The sequence below is a fragment of the Bos indicus x Bos taurus genome, chromosome 19 (assembly GCF_003369695.1).
Source record: "Bos indicus x Bos taurus breed Angus x Brahman F1 hybrid chromosome 19, Bos_hybrid_MaternalHap_v2.0, whole genome shotgun sequence".
NCBI classification, from domain to species: Eukaryota; Metazoa; Chordata; class Mammalia; order Artiodactyla; family Bovidae; genus Bos; species Bos indicus x Bos taurus.
In genome coordinates, this window is record NC_040094.1 from 28,636,072 (window position 1) to 28,652,215 (window position 16,144).

Below are 16,144 nucleotides of genomic sequence, written 5' to 3' on the forward strand. Positions count from 1 at the left end.
ATTTTTGAGGCTATTATATTAAAAACTGCAATTCTAACAAGCAATCAGAAAACAGCAGGCTGAAGGCCGAGAAAGGGCACCCCAAAGAGGGAAAATTTAAACTGAGACAGCAGACTTAAGGACAGGAAAAAGGCAAAAACAGGATTAGAAAAATTGAGGTTTATTAGTAAGTTCACATTTTTAAAACTCAGAGGAAAATTCAACACATTAAACTATGCACACAAAGTTTAAATTTCTTCAGTTAATAAGAGTGTCATTTTAGGAACCTTGAATAAAACTATATCATTTATATCAGTTGTGTTTTAAATATTCCAACCACAGATGGTGATATCCTAGATAGTCTAGAACCTGGACCAGTGCTTCTTAAATTTTTATTTAAATGGATCACCTGGGATTCCTGGTAAAATGCAGAGTCCAAGTCAGTCAGTCTAAACTGAAATCCTGAGATTCTGTTCTTCCACCAAGCTCCCAGTGATGCGGATACTGTTGGTTCTTGACTCTATATTATCATGAGAGAGTAACAGGATTTTTAACTAAAACTCACACCCTAAAAATTGGTGAAGTCCAGCTATGGGACACAAGTTTAAAACTGTATTATGAGCATTTTTCGGTAGTAACTCTTTCCTTGGGATTGTAAAGATAACACAGATAGTATCAAAGGTTTACAATTCAATGTCTTTGCCAAATGGCACTCGCTTCTCTCCTTGATAAGCACTAATGAGCTGACTCAGATAAATGCCCTTTGGACCTTCTCATGCCTGCCCTAACTGGTTAAAGGGAGATTCTGAAATGAAGCAAGGCTCCTAATCTCATAGGTAGGGATGCATCTTGATAATTTTAGAAACAGTTCTGGGGATGGGGAAACAGTAGGCATACCAGTGGAGGAGGGTAGGGTGGATACAGTGTATTTTTCTCACTTCTCTTAAGTGCTAGAGAAGTGAGATTAACACGACATGAAAATCGGCCTCTTCTCTCCCGTTCCATCTTTAAAATCATTGACACAGAATTGCTAAAATGGGACCTGTTGCTCCCACACACCAGAGCTGCCCTGGAGAAAAGCCAAAGTCACAGCTAGGGAAACAGTCTGTTCTTCCCCCGAGAACGGAGACTGTTTCCATCATCCCTAAGCCACTCCATCCTAAATACGCAAGGCTGGCACAGTCAGTAGACGGGGGCGATTCGCCTAGGAGCCTCTGCAGCGCAGTATTAACACCTCCCAGGGTGTTCCCTCCTGCCCTTGGGTCACCTCCCTCATCCATGCCAATCCAGGATGTGACGGGTGGTAGTCTTGGCATCAGACTACCATCAGTACTACAGCGCGCCCCCGAGAACGCAGCTCCCACCTTTCTTCTGCCGTAGCTTCAGAGTTCCCCGGTCACGGCGTGTAGCGGGTCATGTGGGCCAAGTCCTTGACCTCTGGACAGTACAGCACTGGGGGAAAGGAGGAGGGTTAAGGTCAGTGGAAAGACGCTGCCGAACCCGGCGTTCCCTGGTGCTCTCCCTCCACGGCCTCTCGGGTGGCCCCTCACCGTTGCTAGGCAGCGGGCGCCGCCACCCGCGCACGGGCACCAGCAACCGGGCCCAGAGCCGTCGGAGCGCGCGCCACCCTGCGCTCCTAGGCCCCGCCCCTTTCTCGCTCTCCTTTTCCTCGTCATCGGTCTCTCGGTTCGCGTGGCCACCCGCCTCATCAGATTCGCGCCTGACTTTTGCCTCCAAGCGCGACCGTAAGTCCGGGTCGACAGAAATCTCCGCGACTCCGCCGCGCGGGAGCCGGGTGGGCGCGCGACAGAAAGGGCACGTGATGAGGCGGCGCAGGCGCACCGCGCGCGCCACCGCCCCGCCACCGTCGCCGCGCGCCGCCAGCTCGCGCAGGCACGCGGTGCAGAGCGTGTGGCCGCAGCGGGCGCGCGCCGTCCCGGGCAGGCGGCGGGGCGCGCGGTCCCCGAGGTTGAAAGGCCGGTAGCAGATGTTGCAGTCCAGCTCGCCGCGCTCTGGAAGAGACGGTATCCTCACCAGGAGCTGCATCCTGCCCGCCGCGGACTCGAGGGCGTCACTCACGAGACCAGCTCTGTGGACACACCTAGCGGGCCCGTCCTGGGGCCCGCCCCGCGGCCTCTCGCCTCTTTTAAATAATGAGACCCCGCCCCTTCGCGACGTCACGTCGCAGTCAGGCTCCTCCCCGTGGTAGCACGAGCGTGGGTGGTGGAGGTGCGAGGTTCGGAATGCATGCCTCGGCGAAGCCGGGGCAGGGAGGCCGCCTAAGTGGTGCCTGGACTGGGGACGGGGAGGTGCGGCACCTCCAACTCTAGGCACGCCTTCCTTAATGCCCCCACGCAGCGCCAGCGCTCCTTAATTGTACTGTGTGCAACCTCCCAGTTACTGAGCCTGAGCCCTCAATCACTGCACGGGTTTCTCAGGCTCTTTCACAACATACTTCCTAAGCCAGTGACACTGCCCGTTCTGCCCAATCTTTAGAAGGTCCCCGGGCGTTTGAGCAGACGCTGCGCTCCATTGCCCTTATATTCAACCTCCCTCTGTTCTTGTAAGGCTGGCTTCCCAAATTTTATTCTCCTCAAACTGTTGAACTCCCAGCCGACATCTCAACCTAAGGAAGGCCCTAGATACCAGGCCCAGGAATGCTGGGAATCTTCTCCTTCCTGAGTAGCTAGGCCTGGACACCCACGCACCATGATGGCTCCAGCAAAGCAACCCAGCCTAAGCTCTGACTCAGGGGTCCGACTTCCGCCACGGGTAAACAGGACATAGTATTCACAGCCCACATTCCCTCTTGGTGCCGCACCCACCCCCAGCTCCCACCTCACCTGCCTCTCCTGGACCCACAGTCTAGGCACTGTTGTGGAGGTTCATAGGACAGGGCCTAAACCCAGTTTACCAGTTGTGACACTTTGAGCAAGTTACCTAACTCCGCTGGGCCTTGGCTTTCTCATCTATAAAATATGGATGATAATAGGATTGAATCAGCTTACATATGTAAGGTGCTTAGAATGATGCCTGGCACACAGTAAACACATATTAGCTGCTATTATTATTTTACGCCCTCTCCTATATTGTGTTCACTTTAACTTTCTGGCACCCAACATATTCTTTTCTTTTCCTTTTTTTTTTTTTTTTGGCATAACCGTGGGGCATTCAGGATTTTAGAGTCCTCAACCAGGGATAGAATCCTCACCCCATTCAGTGGAAGTGCACAGCTTAACCACTGATGGTCCAGGCACAATATTCTCAACCCCTATTTCTTTTGGTGAACACAAGATGGGATTCTCCACACTCATGGCATTTACTGACTAACAGGCAATATAAAACTGGTTTTTAAAAACTAGATTCTTTAAACCTTAGAGAGTAATCTTTTGTGAGAAGATATATCACTATTTTTAATTATTTTATATCTTTTCAGAACTAAGTATTATTGTCTTATGATTACTTGGAGGAAGCTATTTATTCCAATGATGCTGTCATAACTCACATTTGGGGGGAACTTCTCTTTGTAATGGTGCTTAGAGATCTCACATCTTTTAATATCTTTGGTTGGTGATTAAGTCTTTTAAGGTAAATTTGACTATATAAATGCTCCTAAAGTGGTAGCCAAAGCCTTCTAGCTCTAGACCTGGACTATCCAGTCACCTGCTCAGCTTCCTTTCTTGTTTATCAAGAATCCAAAATGATGATCTCCCCACCTAAAGCAGCATCTCTTCCAATTTTCTTATCTCTTTACCCAATACCAGAAACCTAGGTGTCAAACCTAGATCCCTTCCTTGAGTTCACGTTCCTTTACCTCCCTTATCACTAGGCCTGGTACATTTTGCCTCCTAAAACTAATTCATCTGCTTTTCTCTACCTCCAGTATACCACCCTGGTTCAAGCTGCCATTATCTCTTCTGTAAACAGAAGCCTCTTCACCAGTCTGTCCACAGTTATTCTGGCCTTCAGCAGACTTCTCTCCACACTGCTTACAGCAATCTTTCCAAAACTCAAGCCTAATTATGTCCTACCATATATCCCTTCCATTCCTGTTAAAATCTGCCTGCAATGCAGGAGACCCAGGTTCGATTCCTGGGTCGGGAAGATCCCTGGAGAAGGAAATAGCAACCCCCTCCAATATTCTTGCCTCCCATGGGAGAATCCCATGGACAGAAGAGCCTGGCAGGCTACAGTTCATGGGGTCATAAAAGTCAGACACAACTTAGCGACTAAACCACCACCACCACATATCCCTTCCATTCCTGTTAAAAACAAAAACTTTTACAGCAGGTGGTCCAGTGGCTAAGACTCTGAGCTCCCAGTGCACAGGGCCTGGGTTCAATCCGTGGTCAGGGAATTAGACCCCACAGGCCATAACTAAAGAAAGATCTTTGTGCAACTAAAGCTCACGCATGCCTCAACTAAGACCTGGTGCAGCCAAATAAATATATAAACATTCTTTAAACAACAAACTTTTAATGGAGTCATGGTTTAATACCCCCAAATTCCTAAGATATGTGACTTTGCTGCTTCTCCCATCAAGAATTGGGATCTGTTTCCTCTCCCTTGAACCTGGGTTCACCTCATGACTTGCTTTGACTAATAAAATGTGGCAAGAATGATGATGTGTGAGTTCTGGAGCATCATTCCTTCAGAGGCCTTATGGCTTCTGCCTTTGGAACACTGCCCTGAGACCACCATGTAAGGAAGTTTGCTGGTGGATGAAGCCACTTGGAGAAGGGAGGAGCCCCAGTCAACAGCCGGCACTAACGGCCAGGTGTACCAGTGAGGTCACTGGGTTTTCCTGTTCAGCTGCTCTATGGGCTGAATGCAGCCACGTGAACGAGCCCAGGTGAAAACAGCAGAAGACACTCCCAGCCAATCCACAGAATCATGGAGTAAAAATAGTTTTAAAATGTTTCTTTAAGCCACTAAATTTGGGGGGTGATCTGTTGTGTATCAAGATAACGGATTTTTGAGGGTTTCCTGCTGTCCTTAGGATAAAGATAATATGCTGAAGTCCCTACAAGGCCAAACATGCTCTGAAACCACCAAGTCTCACATTCTGCTTGCCTTTCGTCTTTAGACATTCAGCCTTTGGAGACCTCTGACTTGTCTGTTTGTTTCCCCCACAAGGTTTTCCCGTGTGCTGTTCCCCTAACCTTGCTTTCACCTTAGCAACACCCACTCATCCTTCAGATCTCTTTGCAGCCTCACCATGTCAGATACTCACTGTACACTCTGGTAACACCAGTGCTTTCCTCTGGACTTCGGACAACCAAAGTTTGTGTGTGTGTTTGGGGGTTACTTTGCCTTCCCCATCTGTAAACTCCACAAAGGTTGCTGAGCCAGGTTTTGTTCACCACTGTGTCCCTGTGCTGTACCACAGTAGGGCCCAATAGGTAAGTTCTCACTCAATTAATGAATGAGGTGAATGATAAATATGGTATGTGAGGGAATTCGCCAGCGGTCCAGTGGTTAGGACTTGGCGCTTTCACTGCCCAGGGGGGCCCCAGTCAGGGAACTAAAATCCCACACGAGGAGCAGCATGGCCTATATAACAAGGTGTGACAATAAAGGAAGCTTTCTTACAAGGGGTTTATAACTGCCTCTGAAGGTAATTTTAAGAGGACTTTTAAAAAATGTTTTGAGCAATGAAAGAGGCATTAAATGAAGGAGGTTCATGACCCTCCAAGGTAACTATTTAAGGAGAGTACCATTTTGAATTTATAAATTCTCCTATGTTCGTTACAGAATAACTAAGCTTAGTTTAGTCATACATTTTACCTCTTTGTTTCCTCCACAGTCTTCCCAAATGAGTGGGAGATGATAGTGGATGTAAGTGTTCATTAGTTGATCCGGTTGGTTGCTAATCCAGTAAATGGCATGCTGCTGACTTCTCTCTCTGGAAATTGGTTTTACTCTGCTCTCCCAGCTTCAGGATCAAGGAAGGGTGAGGATGGGACGAAGGGAGATGGTAAGGTTATATTTTAAGGAAGGCAGAGCTCATCCTCCCCTGCCTTGTGATCATTAAAGGTTGTAACTTTCCACCCACTTTCTGTCCCAGGGAAATCAGAGTTCTTTAGGGAATAAGGGTAAGTATCTGACATAATCCCATTTGATTCTGCTTTTCTGCCACTCTCACACCTGATCTTTCACTTGTTTTCTTTTTATAACAGCTCTATTCTCTCCCTGTATCATTTCAACCATAGACCAGTTTTCATTTTACCTCTCCTTCCCCAAGTCCTCCATCTGAGAACAGTGCCTCCCACTCAGCTACAAGAAAACCACCCAGACAGTTTTTTGGATAGTGTGGGTATCAGGCTTCCTAGGTGGCACCAGTGGTAAAGAACCTGCCTGCCAATGTAGGAGACGTAAGAAACATGGGTTCGATCCCTGGGTCAGGAAGAACCCCTGGAGGAGGAAATGGCAATCCACTTCATTATTTTGCCTCGAAAACCCCATGGACAGAGGAGCCTGGCAGGCTATGGTCCAGAGGGTTCCAAAGAGTTGGCCATGGCTCAATCAACTTGGCATGCATTGGGTATCAGGAAAGAGGGAAATAAGACACTTGGCTAATATAACTTTTCAAAACAAAACAAGAGTAAGAGTGTCAGAAGGAGGAGCAACACAGCTATGAAGCCAGACCTCTGGGTTCCAAGGCATGTGGTGACTGAAAGAAGAAAACCTGGTCTTTGATGAGATCAGTGACTAGGAGCAAGATGCCTGGCTCACTAAGGTACATGAGCAGTGGAGAGGAAGAGTCCTGGAGTTTTCTACTGGCAGGGGGCAGGGGGTCAAACAGGTGAGACTGAGAGCCTAACGCTCAACCCCCAGCAATTTCAGACAAAGTAAGTAATGATCAAGCTGAGATTTTATTTACAGTTCCCTGGGAAGTCTTGCACAAGAGAGGCCATCATTATTGCTTTAAGATTATTGCCAGGAGGAAGACTACAGTCCTCCCCTGCCAGGTAGGAAGTCCTGCTCAAGGCTCAAAAGTTTATCTCCAGACCTTTTATGTTAGCCCCATTTCCCTGCGGTGACTAAAGGCTGTCACTGTTTTCTGCGAAGTGAGGCCCAGTGTGCTTTCCAAGGTCTTCCCTGGCCACTTCCGCCAGGACACTCTATACACTGACCATCAAGTTTCCCTCACTGATGCTTTGCTACTGCACTCCCCAGTCTACCCCTCTCCGCAAGAACAAAGCATCAATACGAATTCTAGTTTTATGCCTTTCTCCACGTCCTGGCTGAGGCAGGGTCCCGGTTTCCCAAAAGTCATCATTTACTTCCTGCCAGGACCAGCCTGGCTTCCTTTGTAACGAATTTAAGAGTCCCATTTCCTTTTTTCCAGGTGACACCACAACTCACTTCTTATTAGAACTCACAACTCCTTGATGACATTTCAAGGGCCACTTTCGAGGTACTCTGCATAGGTCTTGTATATGCCTTTTTGTTTTTCCCTGGACCTCGGCGATTACGGGAAGAGAAAAGGAGCGAGACCAAGTAGCAGAGAGGGGACGGCCCAGTAGCTCATGCCCAGGATTAGCAGGAAGGCCTAGGTGGACGTAGCAGGGGGCGGCGGACTACTTTCCCTCTCAGGCCCCACTGCGGGAGGATATGGCTTTGTTCATGCTATCGCTACTCAAAGCTGGAACTCGTTAGTGGGCGGGGTCGCCCTGTCTCGGCCGCTGCGTGGAGGGATCCGGAGCGGGAGGGAGGCAGAGGCGGAGACGCGTTTCTGTGAGTGCAGTGGAACCGGATCCGGGTTCGGGTTCGGGTTCGGGTTCCTGCGTCCCAGGTGGACTATTTCTTGGGATGAGGCTTGTTGCCCAGGAGCCCGTCTATCTCTATCACCGTCTGCGGGGTCAGCTGACTCAGCACCTGGAATTGAATGGGGTGATGGAGAGAATGGTGCATGCAGGGTCCTTGAAAGAGGGCAGGAGGTTCGAGGACCCGGGGAGCCTCACAGCGCGGCGAAGTCACAGCTGTGCTTCTGCTTTACCTTCTCGCCCTTGGACCACTCATTTGCAAAGTGAGGTGACTCACCTCAGGCCCATTCTGGGTTGGACATCAAGGTCTTGACTGCTGGGGAAGGGACAGAGATGAGCTCTGGCTCTGAGTCCCTCGCTCACCTGCAGGGCGCCCAGATGCTCCACCAGCTGCTCCGCACTGGACACCCCCAGCAAGACCGAGCTGACCCCTTCACTGCGGAGACACCACGCTGGGCCCGAGAAGGAAAAAGAGAGAGAGAACTGGTGGGAAACAGTGAACACCCAGACTTCAGAGGGGTCTCTGAGGAAGAAGGACCGCCCAGGAACAAACCAGTCTGTGGTTTGGTAGCTCTTAGGCGGAGACAAGGACCCTGCAGGGTCCAGGACTGGCAGTGTCTCACCAATAGCAAGCTGCGCCACAGTGCAGCCCAGCTGGTGAGCGATGGGGAGGAGGTCCATGACTTTGGCTTGTTGTTTCTTGCCATCCTCACTTTGCACTTTGTCTTTGTGCCACTGGTAGCCCTGGAGGCCAAGGAGATTCATCAAGAGACCACTTCTCACTCAGTCCACTCCTGCCATCCCAAGCCCCCAGGTCTCACCTTGATGGTGACCCTGCAGGTATCTGAGACTCGCCCATCATACTTGCTAGTGATGAGGCCACAGGCCAGAGGGGACCAGGTGACTGAGCCAACACCTAAGACGGAGAGGACCGGATGTGGGAAGGGGATCTCTGTGATGGTGAGGCCGAGGGAAAGGCAGGGATGAGGGGACTGCGAACCAATCTTGTGGTAGAGCTCTGGCAGCTGCATCTCCACCTTCTCTCTCTGAAACAGATGGTGCTCAGCTTGTTCACACACTGGAGGGATCAGATTGAACTGTCTGGCCATGGAGTAGGCCTCCTGGGTTGGGGCGGGGAAGAGATAGGGGTCAGAGCACTCCTTCCATTGTCTTCCACTCCCCCTCCTCCAGCAGAGTGGGGTTGGGAGTGGCCATGTGAAAGGTGGTAACAAGTTGTGAGACGGGGGCGGTAGGTGGCACACTCACCATGATTTCTGCAGCCCCCCATCGGGATGTCCCCCAGTATAGGGCCAGGCCCTGGTTGATGACGTAGGTCATGGCTCGCACAATCTCTAGGCACATAGGAGAAGGAAAGCTTCACTCTCAGACCCCTGGCCTCCTGAGTGCCAGATCTGCAGACCTCCACCTGCCCCACCAAGACCCCACTCATCCCTGTGAGAGGTTGGCATCTGCTCTTCACTTCCCTCCCTGTCCAAGTCCTGGGGTCTGAGCCTCCACTGTAGAACTTGGGAGACCTCCTGAGCAGAGCCTGGCTTCTGCTGAAGGTTTAAGAAGTGCTCAGTTTTGAAGGGCTGTCAAGGTTGGGGTGCTGCTTTACCCTCCATGGGACTGTTGGGATCTGAACGATTGGCAAAGACGATGTCCACATATCCCAACTGGAGGCGTTCCAGGGATCCTCGCAAGCCTGGGGTAAGCACAGGGAGAGGAAGGTAAGCTTTCCAGCTTTAGCTGCCTAAGAAATCAGACCTTACCCCTCTGCCATGGACACCTAAATCCCAGCTTCCCTATTCAGAGCCTCAGACTTATAGCTTCAGAGAATATTCCCAACTTCTCTAGCTTCCGTCCTCAGCCAGCTCAGGTTCCCAGTCCTCACCTTCAATGATGTGTTTGCGGCTCAAGCCTCGCTCGGTTTCTGCCCTGTAGGAAAAGATAAGTCAAAGATGAGGTGCGTCAAAGATAAGAGACCATGGCTGGCCTGGAGCCATGAGGAACCGAGGTGGTAGGGGTCCTCACAGGGAGGAGGCAGACCTGGGGGAGCAGGTGCATGGTCTGCTTTCCTCACCCCATCCCATGCACCTTCACACAGTCTGCAGATCTTCTCCCTAACCATAGTGACTATAGTGAGGCAGCCACTTACTGTCCTCCCCAAAAAATCTTGGTGGTGATGACATAGCTTGATCTCCTGGAGAAAAAGAGAAATGGGAGACCCAGCCAGAAAAGGATGTGGGGATAGTCCCCAGCAACTCCCCACACCCCCAAACATGTCTTACCTCCATCCTTTGCTCTTGAGGATGTTTCCTAGGGTTCTTTCAGCCCTGGAAGGAAAACAAGGCAGAAGTACTGACTCCTCCAAGATGGATCAGTTTCTTTCCTTCCTCCCACCTTTCCCTTCAACTAATTTCTCCCTTGTAAAATGGAACATAAATGAGAAGTCCATTGGGCCATCAGTCCCACTCTAAACTAAATAAAAGGGGCTCCTGGAAGTAGGGTTACAGTCGTACATTTTCATTCATTCATTCAACAAATGTCAGTTGTGCAACAGTGAACCTCTATTCTGGGTGCTGAAGGGATAGAATAGGATGAGAGAAGAGGGACCAACTACAGTGATGCTGGGGAGGATACTGTCTCATCTGTTTCCAACGATCTGTGTTGCCTTCTCCCTTCTTTTAGTCTCTGCAAAGTCCCACCCAGGTCTTCTCCCGCATTGCAGGCGGATCCTTCACCAACTGAACCACCAGGGAAGCCCAAGAATACTGGAGTGGTTAGTCTATCCCTTCTCCAGGGTATCTTCCTGACCTAGGAATCAAATTGGGGTCTCTTGCATTGCAGCTAGATTCTTTACCAGCTGAGCTACCAGGGAAGCCCGTGTAGGTACTTAGGTGACATGAGAAAGGACAAGTTCTATGGAGGGAGAACCCTCCTCGTTGAGCAGCAAATATGGCCTTGTAAACCAGTAATTGATGAACCGTGTGTCAGAGGGCAGTGTAAAGTGCTTTGGGAGCTGAGGAGGGTAGTGACCAACTTTGGGGAGTTGGGCAAAGGGTTCTTGGGAAAGCTGACATCTGGGACAAGTCTTAATGATAAGCAGAAGAGTTTGCCAGAAGAGACGGGGTAGGTCATCCAAAGTTTTTATTATTCCCAGTGTGAAGCCATATGTGCTGTGGTTATGGTATGTTTGAAAATTTAGCTTTGTCATCCTCACATAGTTGCACATAACTGATGTCCAAGAAATATTTGGTTTTATTTTGACTGCACAGTATGCCCTGTTGCCCTCAAAACTAGAGGGAGACAGATGTTGGGACTATAGTTCCCAACATGCTTTGGGGGCCCATTGGCTGAAAGGCTGGAACTTAGTGATGCTTTAATTCCCAGAGTTCTTTAGGGGGGAAACCAAAAAGCCCCGATGTTCTCTCAGCCTTCCAAGTATAACTTAGCTCTTTCACCCCAGTCCTTACTTTCCTGCAGCATACACTTCGGCGGTATCAAACAGGTTTACACCGTGCTCGTAGGCTACTGTCAGCACATCCTCTGCTGTCTAGGATGGTGAGAGAAAGAGTTAGAGATCAACCACCAGCCTCAGTTACCTTCCTCACTGCACTCTAACCCATCACACCTCAACCTTGGTTATCACATTCACTTCCCTTTCCCCGTTCTCCAGCCTCAAGTCCACCATTATCCATGCTTGTTGTCCAAACCCCTAGCCAAGTCCGTTTTCCCCCCTTTTGGGTTCCCTTATACCCCCTCCCCCTGCTTCTAGGTCCCATCACTTGTATCAGTACCTCATCTGAGATCTGAGAACCAAATGTGACCCAGGTACCTGCAAGAGAGAAGCCAGGCAAATGAGACCAGGGTAGGGGGAGGCGGGCAGCCATGAAAGAATGCCTGCCCCTTCCCTTAATTCCTCTTCTTTCTAACTCACCTAGGCCAAGGCAGGATACCCGAAGACCAGACTTTCCTAGGTTCCTGCAGGACACAGAAGCAGCAGGAAGGGGTGGAGCCTCCATTAGGGACATAGATTATCAGCCTCCAGCTCCTCTCATTCCAGACTGAGATGCCCTCAGGGTGTCTCAGTCCAAAGAAACTAGACTCAGTGGGCCCACTGAATCGGGCAGTGCCACGGCCATAGAATAAGTGAACAAATAAGAAGTGTTCCTCTGGAGCCATGGTCCAGTGCCTCTGTTCCCTCCTATCACACTGAAGATGTGCTGCCTGCTTAACGCTGCTTCTGGTGTGTCCTGGGTTCGTTTGAGTCATCTCTGGGATGTGTGGAGTTGGGGTAGAGGGTGGCTGGGAGGAATAGGACTGGCTAATGGTGATGAGTTTGTGAAAACAGATTCTCAATAGAGTGCTGTGCTAGAGGGCAGATACTGGGGTGGAAGGGGGTAAACCAAGTCAAGTTCAGGCATTCAGGCAGGCAAGGTCCTTGAATAGGCTAGGCAGACCGGCCTCTAACAAAGGCAGGTAGGACACCTGGGTGGGGAGTTTGAGAGGAAAGACCAGTTCTCCCCCTTCTTTCTACTTGCTCTGCTCCTGTTGGCTTGTGAAGTCTGTCTTCAAACCAGAGAGCCCCCTCCTCCCCGCCCCCCCATCCAGGTACTCCACTAAGCTTCCCAATCAGGGCTGCCATATGGAAGGGATCAAATTCCTCAAGTGACAAAGCCACTTCAGATCAGTGACCTCCACTCACTCCTGAGCAGGAGCCCCTCCCTTCTCCCCTACTGGTAGTCCTGAGAGCTCAGCGGTTCTCGGAGATCAAGTCGGTTACATTTCATTCCACCTTCCCCACCTGGTTCCTGGCCCTCGGCATGGGCTTGAGAGATGTGGTGCATCCTTCGGAGGGCCCCACTTCCCTCCCCACCAAGAAAGGGTGCAGGAGACCTTGGGGTTTGTGGGGGCGATATCTGGGTCAGGCACCCTGAGCAGGCCAGAGTGAGAAGCCGTTTCCTTCCCCTCTCTTCCCAGGACACGACCCAAGGACACTCCATCCAAGCTGGGTGGGGTGGTGTGCAGCCTGGAGATCTGCGTTTCCCTGGCCTTCCTGGGGGTAAAGAGGAGCATCCCTTGGGTCTGGACAGGCCTGGTCAACCTCAGTAAACTTGATTTTCTACTAGGCAGGGGAATGGACAGAGAGCAAAAAATAAATAAATAAAGGACCGTGTAAGGGAGTGCCAGCGATGGGAAGAAGAGATGGAAGTTTGAGGGGGGTCCTGGCAGCATCTTAGGAAGCCTCAGGGGTCAGGAAAGGGAAGCAGATGTGGCGGGCGGCCAGGCCACCCCCATACCTGTATTTCATGCCAGTGCCTCGGCCGGTGCTCTCTCGGAGGGCCCCAGCGGGCGCTGGGGGTCGGGGGACCACGGCGGCCCGGGCCTTGGGGCCCGACCCTCCTCCCCCTGGAGGGTTCCCATGCCCCCCGCCGACCAGCCCGCCGTTACCGCCCCCGGGGCCCGGCCGGGGTCCACACAGACGGTCCTCACTGCTCCGGCTGCGAAGGTTCTGTTCAGTACATGCGATAGACACCTGCATGCCTGCCGGCCAAGGCGGGGAAGGGGGCTCCGAGGGGGCGGGAGGAAGAGGGAACCGGGAAGCTCGAGGGGAGACACCCGAGGGGGTAGTGGCGCGAGCCCTGGGAGAGCGGGAAGGCTGAGGAGGTTGCGGCGGGAGCCGCCAGGCAGGATCGGGCCCGCGCGGGCGGGCTGCTGGAGGTCGCGGGGTTTGCGGCGGAGAGGAGAAACGCGGGGGGGTGCCACGAGTGGAGCGATTAGGATTCGGGGACACTGGCACGGAGAGGAGAGGGAGAGATGGACGAAGGTGAAGGTCGAGGGCGATTCTCGGAGGGTAGGAACTTAGGGGCAAGGAGGGGGCAGAAGAAAGATGCCACCTCTGCCCAAAACGCAGCGGGACCCGCTAGGCTCCCAGCCGCGTCGCCAGCCTGCCCAGCTAATCAACATGCAGGCACCGCCCCCTCATCTACATAAAGCCGCCCGCCTCCCAGACCAAACCTGCAGCTTATCTGCATAAACCCCACCTTCCGGAGTGCTGCAGCTTGAGTATTTCGTGGGCTCATAGCAACCAGAGAGCAGCACCCGGAGGGTGGTTCTATTCTCTGGACCTCGAGGCCGATCTGTCTTCCACCATCCCAGTGGTTTTCAATCCAGGAGCTATTTTGTCCCGTGGGGGACATTTGGCAAGGTCTGGAGACTTTTTTTTTTTTTTGCCTTGATGCATGTTGCACCTCAGTTCCCTGACTGGGGATTGAACCCATACCCCCTGCATCGGAAGCATGTAGTCTTAACCACTGGACCACCAGGGAAATCCCTGGAGACATTTTTTGACTGTCACGACCTGGGGGGACATTTGGCAAGGTCTGGAGACATTTTCTGACTGTCACGACTTGGACGCGGGCATGCTACCAGCATTTAGTGAGTGGCAGCACAGGAAATGTCAATCCACTCTGGTATTCTTGCCTGAGAAATCCCATGGAGGGGCTTGGTGGGCTGCAGTCCATGGGGTTGCAAAGAGTCAGACAAGACTGAGCAACTAACACTTTCACAGGCAGAACAGAGTACCTGACAGCCCTCCCCCCTCTCCCCCCAATCAAGGTATTACCCAGCCCCAAACATCAGTCGTGTTGTTGTTAACAAACCCATGGAAAAAGCCTCTTTTTTGGCTCAGAGGATGCAGACACCCTGATTCACGCCTCCATGAGAGGGGCAGGCCCTGGTAAACCACTCAAACTGACATGCTGAGGTCCCAGAGGGTGATAAAAAGTTTATTCTGTACTTCTCACAGAGTCAGGTAGGGGATCAAACTGTAGAGAGGACCTGGTTTGGAGGTGTAGGGACTCCAGTAGGCTGCCTTCCTGTGAAGGGCTTTAGGCTGTTCCCCTAGGAGGGCTACCGAGGGGCTTGATGAGGCTGGGGGACTGGGGTGGTAGGGCAGGTTAGGTTGGGCCCCAGGCAGACAGCGATTCTTCTGAGGGGTGAGGTAGAGTGCTTCCTTCAGCCAGCCCGGGCAGAGAAGAAGGGCAGAGAGCGGACGTAGGAGTCCAGTCGGGAGCGGAAGAGCTCACTTTGCACAGTCTGGCCAAGCGGGCACAGGGGATTCTTCACCACCAGCTCCACATACAGCTGTGAAGAGGGAGGGTGTTAGAGCCAGGCTTTGAACACGTCTTTTCAACCTCACAGGTGTGTGAATGCACAGGGATCAAGGGCTGGGATCAAGGGCTCCCCTTTGAGGAGAAACTGGAGGTGGGAGTGTATAAAGACATAAAGGTCCCGAGAAAACCCAGGGTGTAGGGCAGGGATGGAGTCTTGGGGCTCTGAGTGATCATGGCTGTTGAGGCTTTGGGAGCAGGGTCCAAGGGACTGGCACTGACCGCACTGTAGATGTGGTGCAGCACATCTCGGATGGGCCCCACGCCCAAGTCTGTATTCATGACAACCTTGATCCCAGTGGGCGTCTCGTAGTAATGGAGTTTGTAACGGCTAGTTTGGAAGGCCAGGAAGCCGTCCTTCCTGCAGGGATGGGGAGGAATGTTAAGGAATGGGAGCGGAATCTCTCCCAAAGAGATACTTCTGATCCCCTCTAGATAGACTCCCTCTTAGACACCTCGCATCTTCACTTTTCACTGTAGCCCCCATGCCCAACCTCTGTAACCTTCTCTTCCCCACGGCCGCTTCTGCCAGCTCCTGAATTCTCGCTCCTGACTCAGCCTTTCTCTCTGTCTCCTTACCCTCTCTGGGGACAAAAGCCCCTCCCACTCCAGAAAGTACCCCCTCCCCATCTCTTCCCTCCTTCCCTCAACAACCCCTCCGACTCCGCGTACATGTCTAGCGGGGACATCTTGCTGACAAAAGAGCGGATAGAGAAGAGCATCCCGTACATCAGCTTGTACTCCTGGAAGGAGAGGGGCAGAATTAGCTCTCTGTTGTAAAGGAGACGGGGTAGGGGTGGGAATGAGCCAGGGTTTGGAGAAAAGGGGCTGGACTGGGACTATGTGCATTTGGAGATGCGAGGTCACCCAAGTGGCGCGGGGCCCTCTCGTCACCTCCTCCTTAGGGATCCCTGCTTGCTTCTTGCGGTGCCACTCGCTGTAATGCAGACACACTCCATTTCGGTCAAACAGGTACAGGTTGTGGACAGTCATCTGCAAGGCAGAGAATGTGAGCCTCTCTCCGGGACCGCCCACACCCCGTCGGCTCCAGTTCTCAGTCACGGATCCCTCAAACCAGACGGCGGTCCCCTCCCCCGGACTCACCGGAACTGCTCCGAGTGCCCGTCACTCGACACTTCCGGTTTTCGCGGAGCCCCGCCCCATCGGGTCAAAGTGTCGCAGCAATAACTCCGCCCCATACCTGCTTCAGCCAATCCGTGG

General features: G+C 52.0%; 3 protein-coding genes across 6 annotated transcripts in view; all 3 read right to left on the minus strand.

The window, feature by feature from the left end:
* The window catches only part of RNF227 (ring finger protein 227), a 23,659-nt gene extending 20,716 nt beyond the window's left edge, over window positions 1-2,943 (minus strand). Inside the window, exons 1-3 of one of the 3 annotated variants that reach the window (XM_027519554.1) lie at window positions 1,530-2,943; window positions 1,344-1,431; window positions 145-499 (exon numbers count right to left, since the gene is read on the minus strand). In XM_027519554.1, coding sequence (XP_027375355.1) covers window positions 1,376-1,431; window positions 1,530-2,025 — 552 coding nt within the window. In that variant the 5' untranslated portion in view covers window positions 2,026-2,943 and the 3' untranslated portion in view covers window positions 145-499; window positions 1,344-1,375. Of the gene's footprint in view, window positions 1-144; window positions 1,432-1,529 lie in introns of those variants that run through there. The other 2 variants (XM_027519555.1, XM_027519553.1) reach the window with 2 other exon arrangements.
* Window positions 2,944-6,835: 3,892 nt separating this feature from the next.
* Window positions 6,836-13,723, minus strand: KCNAB3 (potassium voltage-gated channel subfamily A regulatory beta subunit 3). Of its 2 annotated transcripts, XM_027518771.1 has the most exons (14): window positions 13,052-13,721; window positions 11,689-11,732; window positions 11,549-11,586; window positions 11,225-11,304; window positions 10,040-10,084; window positions 9,907-9,951; window positions 9,643-9,686; window positions 9,367-9,453; window positions 9,015-9,100; window positions 8,749-8,869; window positions 8,570-8,664; window positions 8,372-8,492; window positions 8,112-8,200; window positions 6,836-7,860 (listed from the first exon to the last, which is right to left on the minus strand). In XM_027518771.1, exons 1-14 carry the CDS (start codon window positions 13,291-13,293, stop codon window positions 7,783-7,785), a joined length of 1,215 nt encoding a protein of 404 aa, XP_027374572.1. In that variant the 5' UTR covers window positions 13,294-13,721; the 3' UTR covers window positions 6,836-7,782. The 2 variants fall into 2 exon arrangements, with proteins under 2 accessions (XP_027374572.1, XP_027374573.1); XM_027518772.1 differs by lacking the exon at window positions 9,907-9,951 and having other exon boundaries at window positions 13,052-13,723.
* A 790-nt stretch (window positions 13,724-14,513) lies between these two features.
* On the minus strand, window positions 14,514-16,109 carry TRAPPC1 (trafficking protein particle complex 1). The gene is made up of 5 exons (XM_027517091.1): window positions 16,028-16,109; window positions 15,818-15,916; window positions 15,596-15,666; window positions 15,146-15,284; window positions 14,514-14,897 (listed from the first exon to the last, which is right to left on the minus strand). The coding sequence occupies exons 2-5, from the start codon at window positions 15,914-15,916 to the stop codon at window positions 14,769-14,771; spliced, it is 438 nt and encodes a 145-aa protein (XP_027372892.1). The 5' UTR covers window positions 16,028-16,109; the 3' UTR covers window positions 14,514-14,768.
* Between the last annotated feature and the right edge of the window lie 35 nt (window positions 16,110-16,144).

Excerpts from the sequence above, each read along its gene's own strand:
- KCNAB3 (XM_027518771.1), bottom strand. The coding sequence starts at position 13,293 with ATGCAGGTGTCTATCGCATGTACTGAACAGAACCTTCGCAGCCGGAGC. Across the intron at positions 10,085-11,224 it reads GAAGTGTATGCTGCAGGAAA|GGCTGAAAGAACCCTAGGAA; the intron begins GTAAGGACTGGG and ends TTTTCCTTCCAG. Across the intron at positions 7,861-8,111 it reads AGCATCTGGGCGCCCTGCAG|GTGCTGAGTCAGCTGACCCC; the intron begins GTGAGCGAGGGA and ends ATTCAATTCCAG.
- TRAPPC1 (XM_027517091.1), bottom strand. The coding sequence starts at position 15,916 with ATGACTGTCCACAACCTGTACCTGTTTGACCGAAATGGAGTGTGTCTG. Across the intron at positions 15,667-15,817 it reads CAGGGATCCCTAAGGAGGAG|GAGTACAAGCTGATGTACGG; the intron begins GTGACGAGAGGG and ends CTCTCCTTCCAG. Across the intron at positions 15,285-15,595 it reads AAGATGTCCCCGCTAGACAT|GAAGGACGGCTTCCTGGCCT; the intron begins GTACGCGGAGTC and ends CCATCCCTGCAG.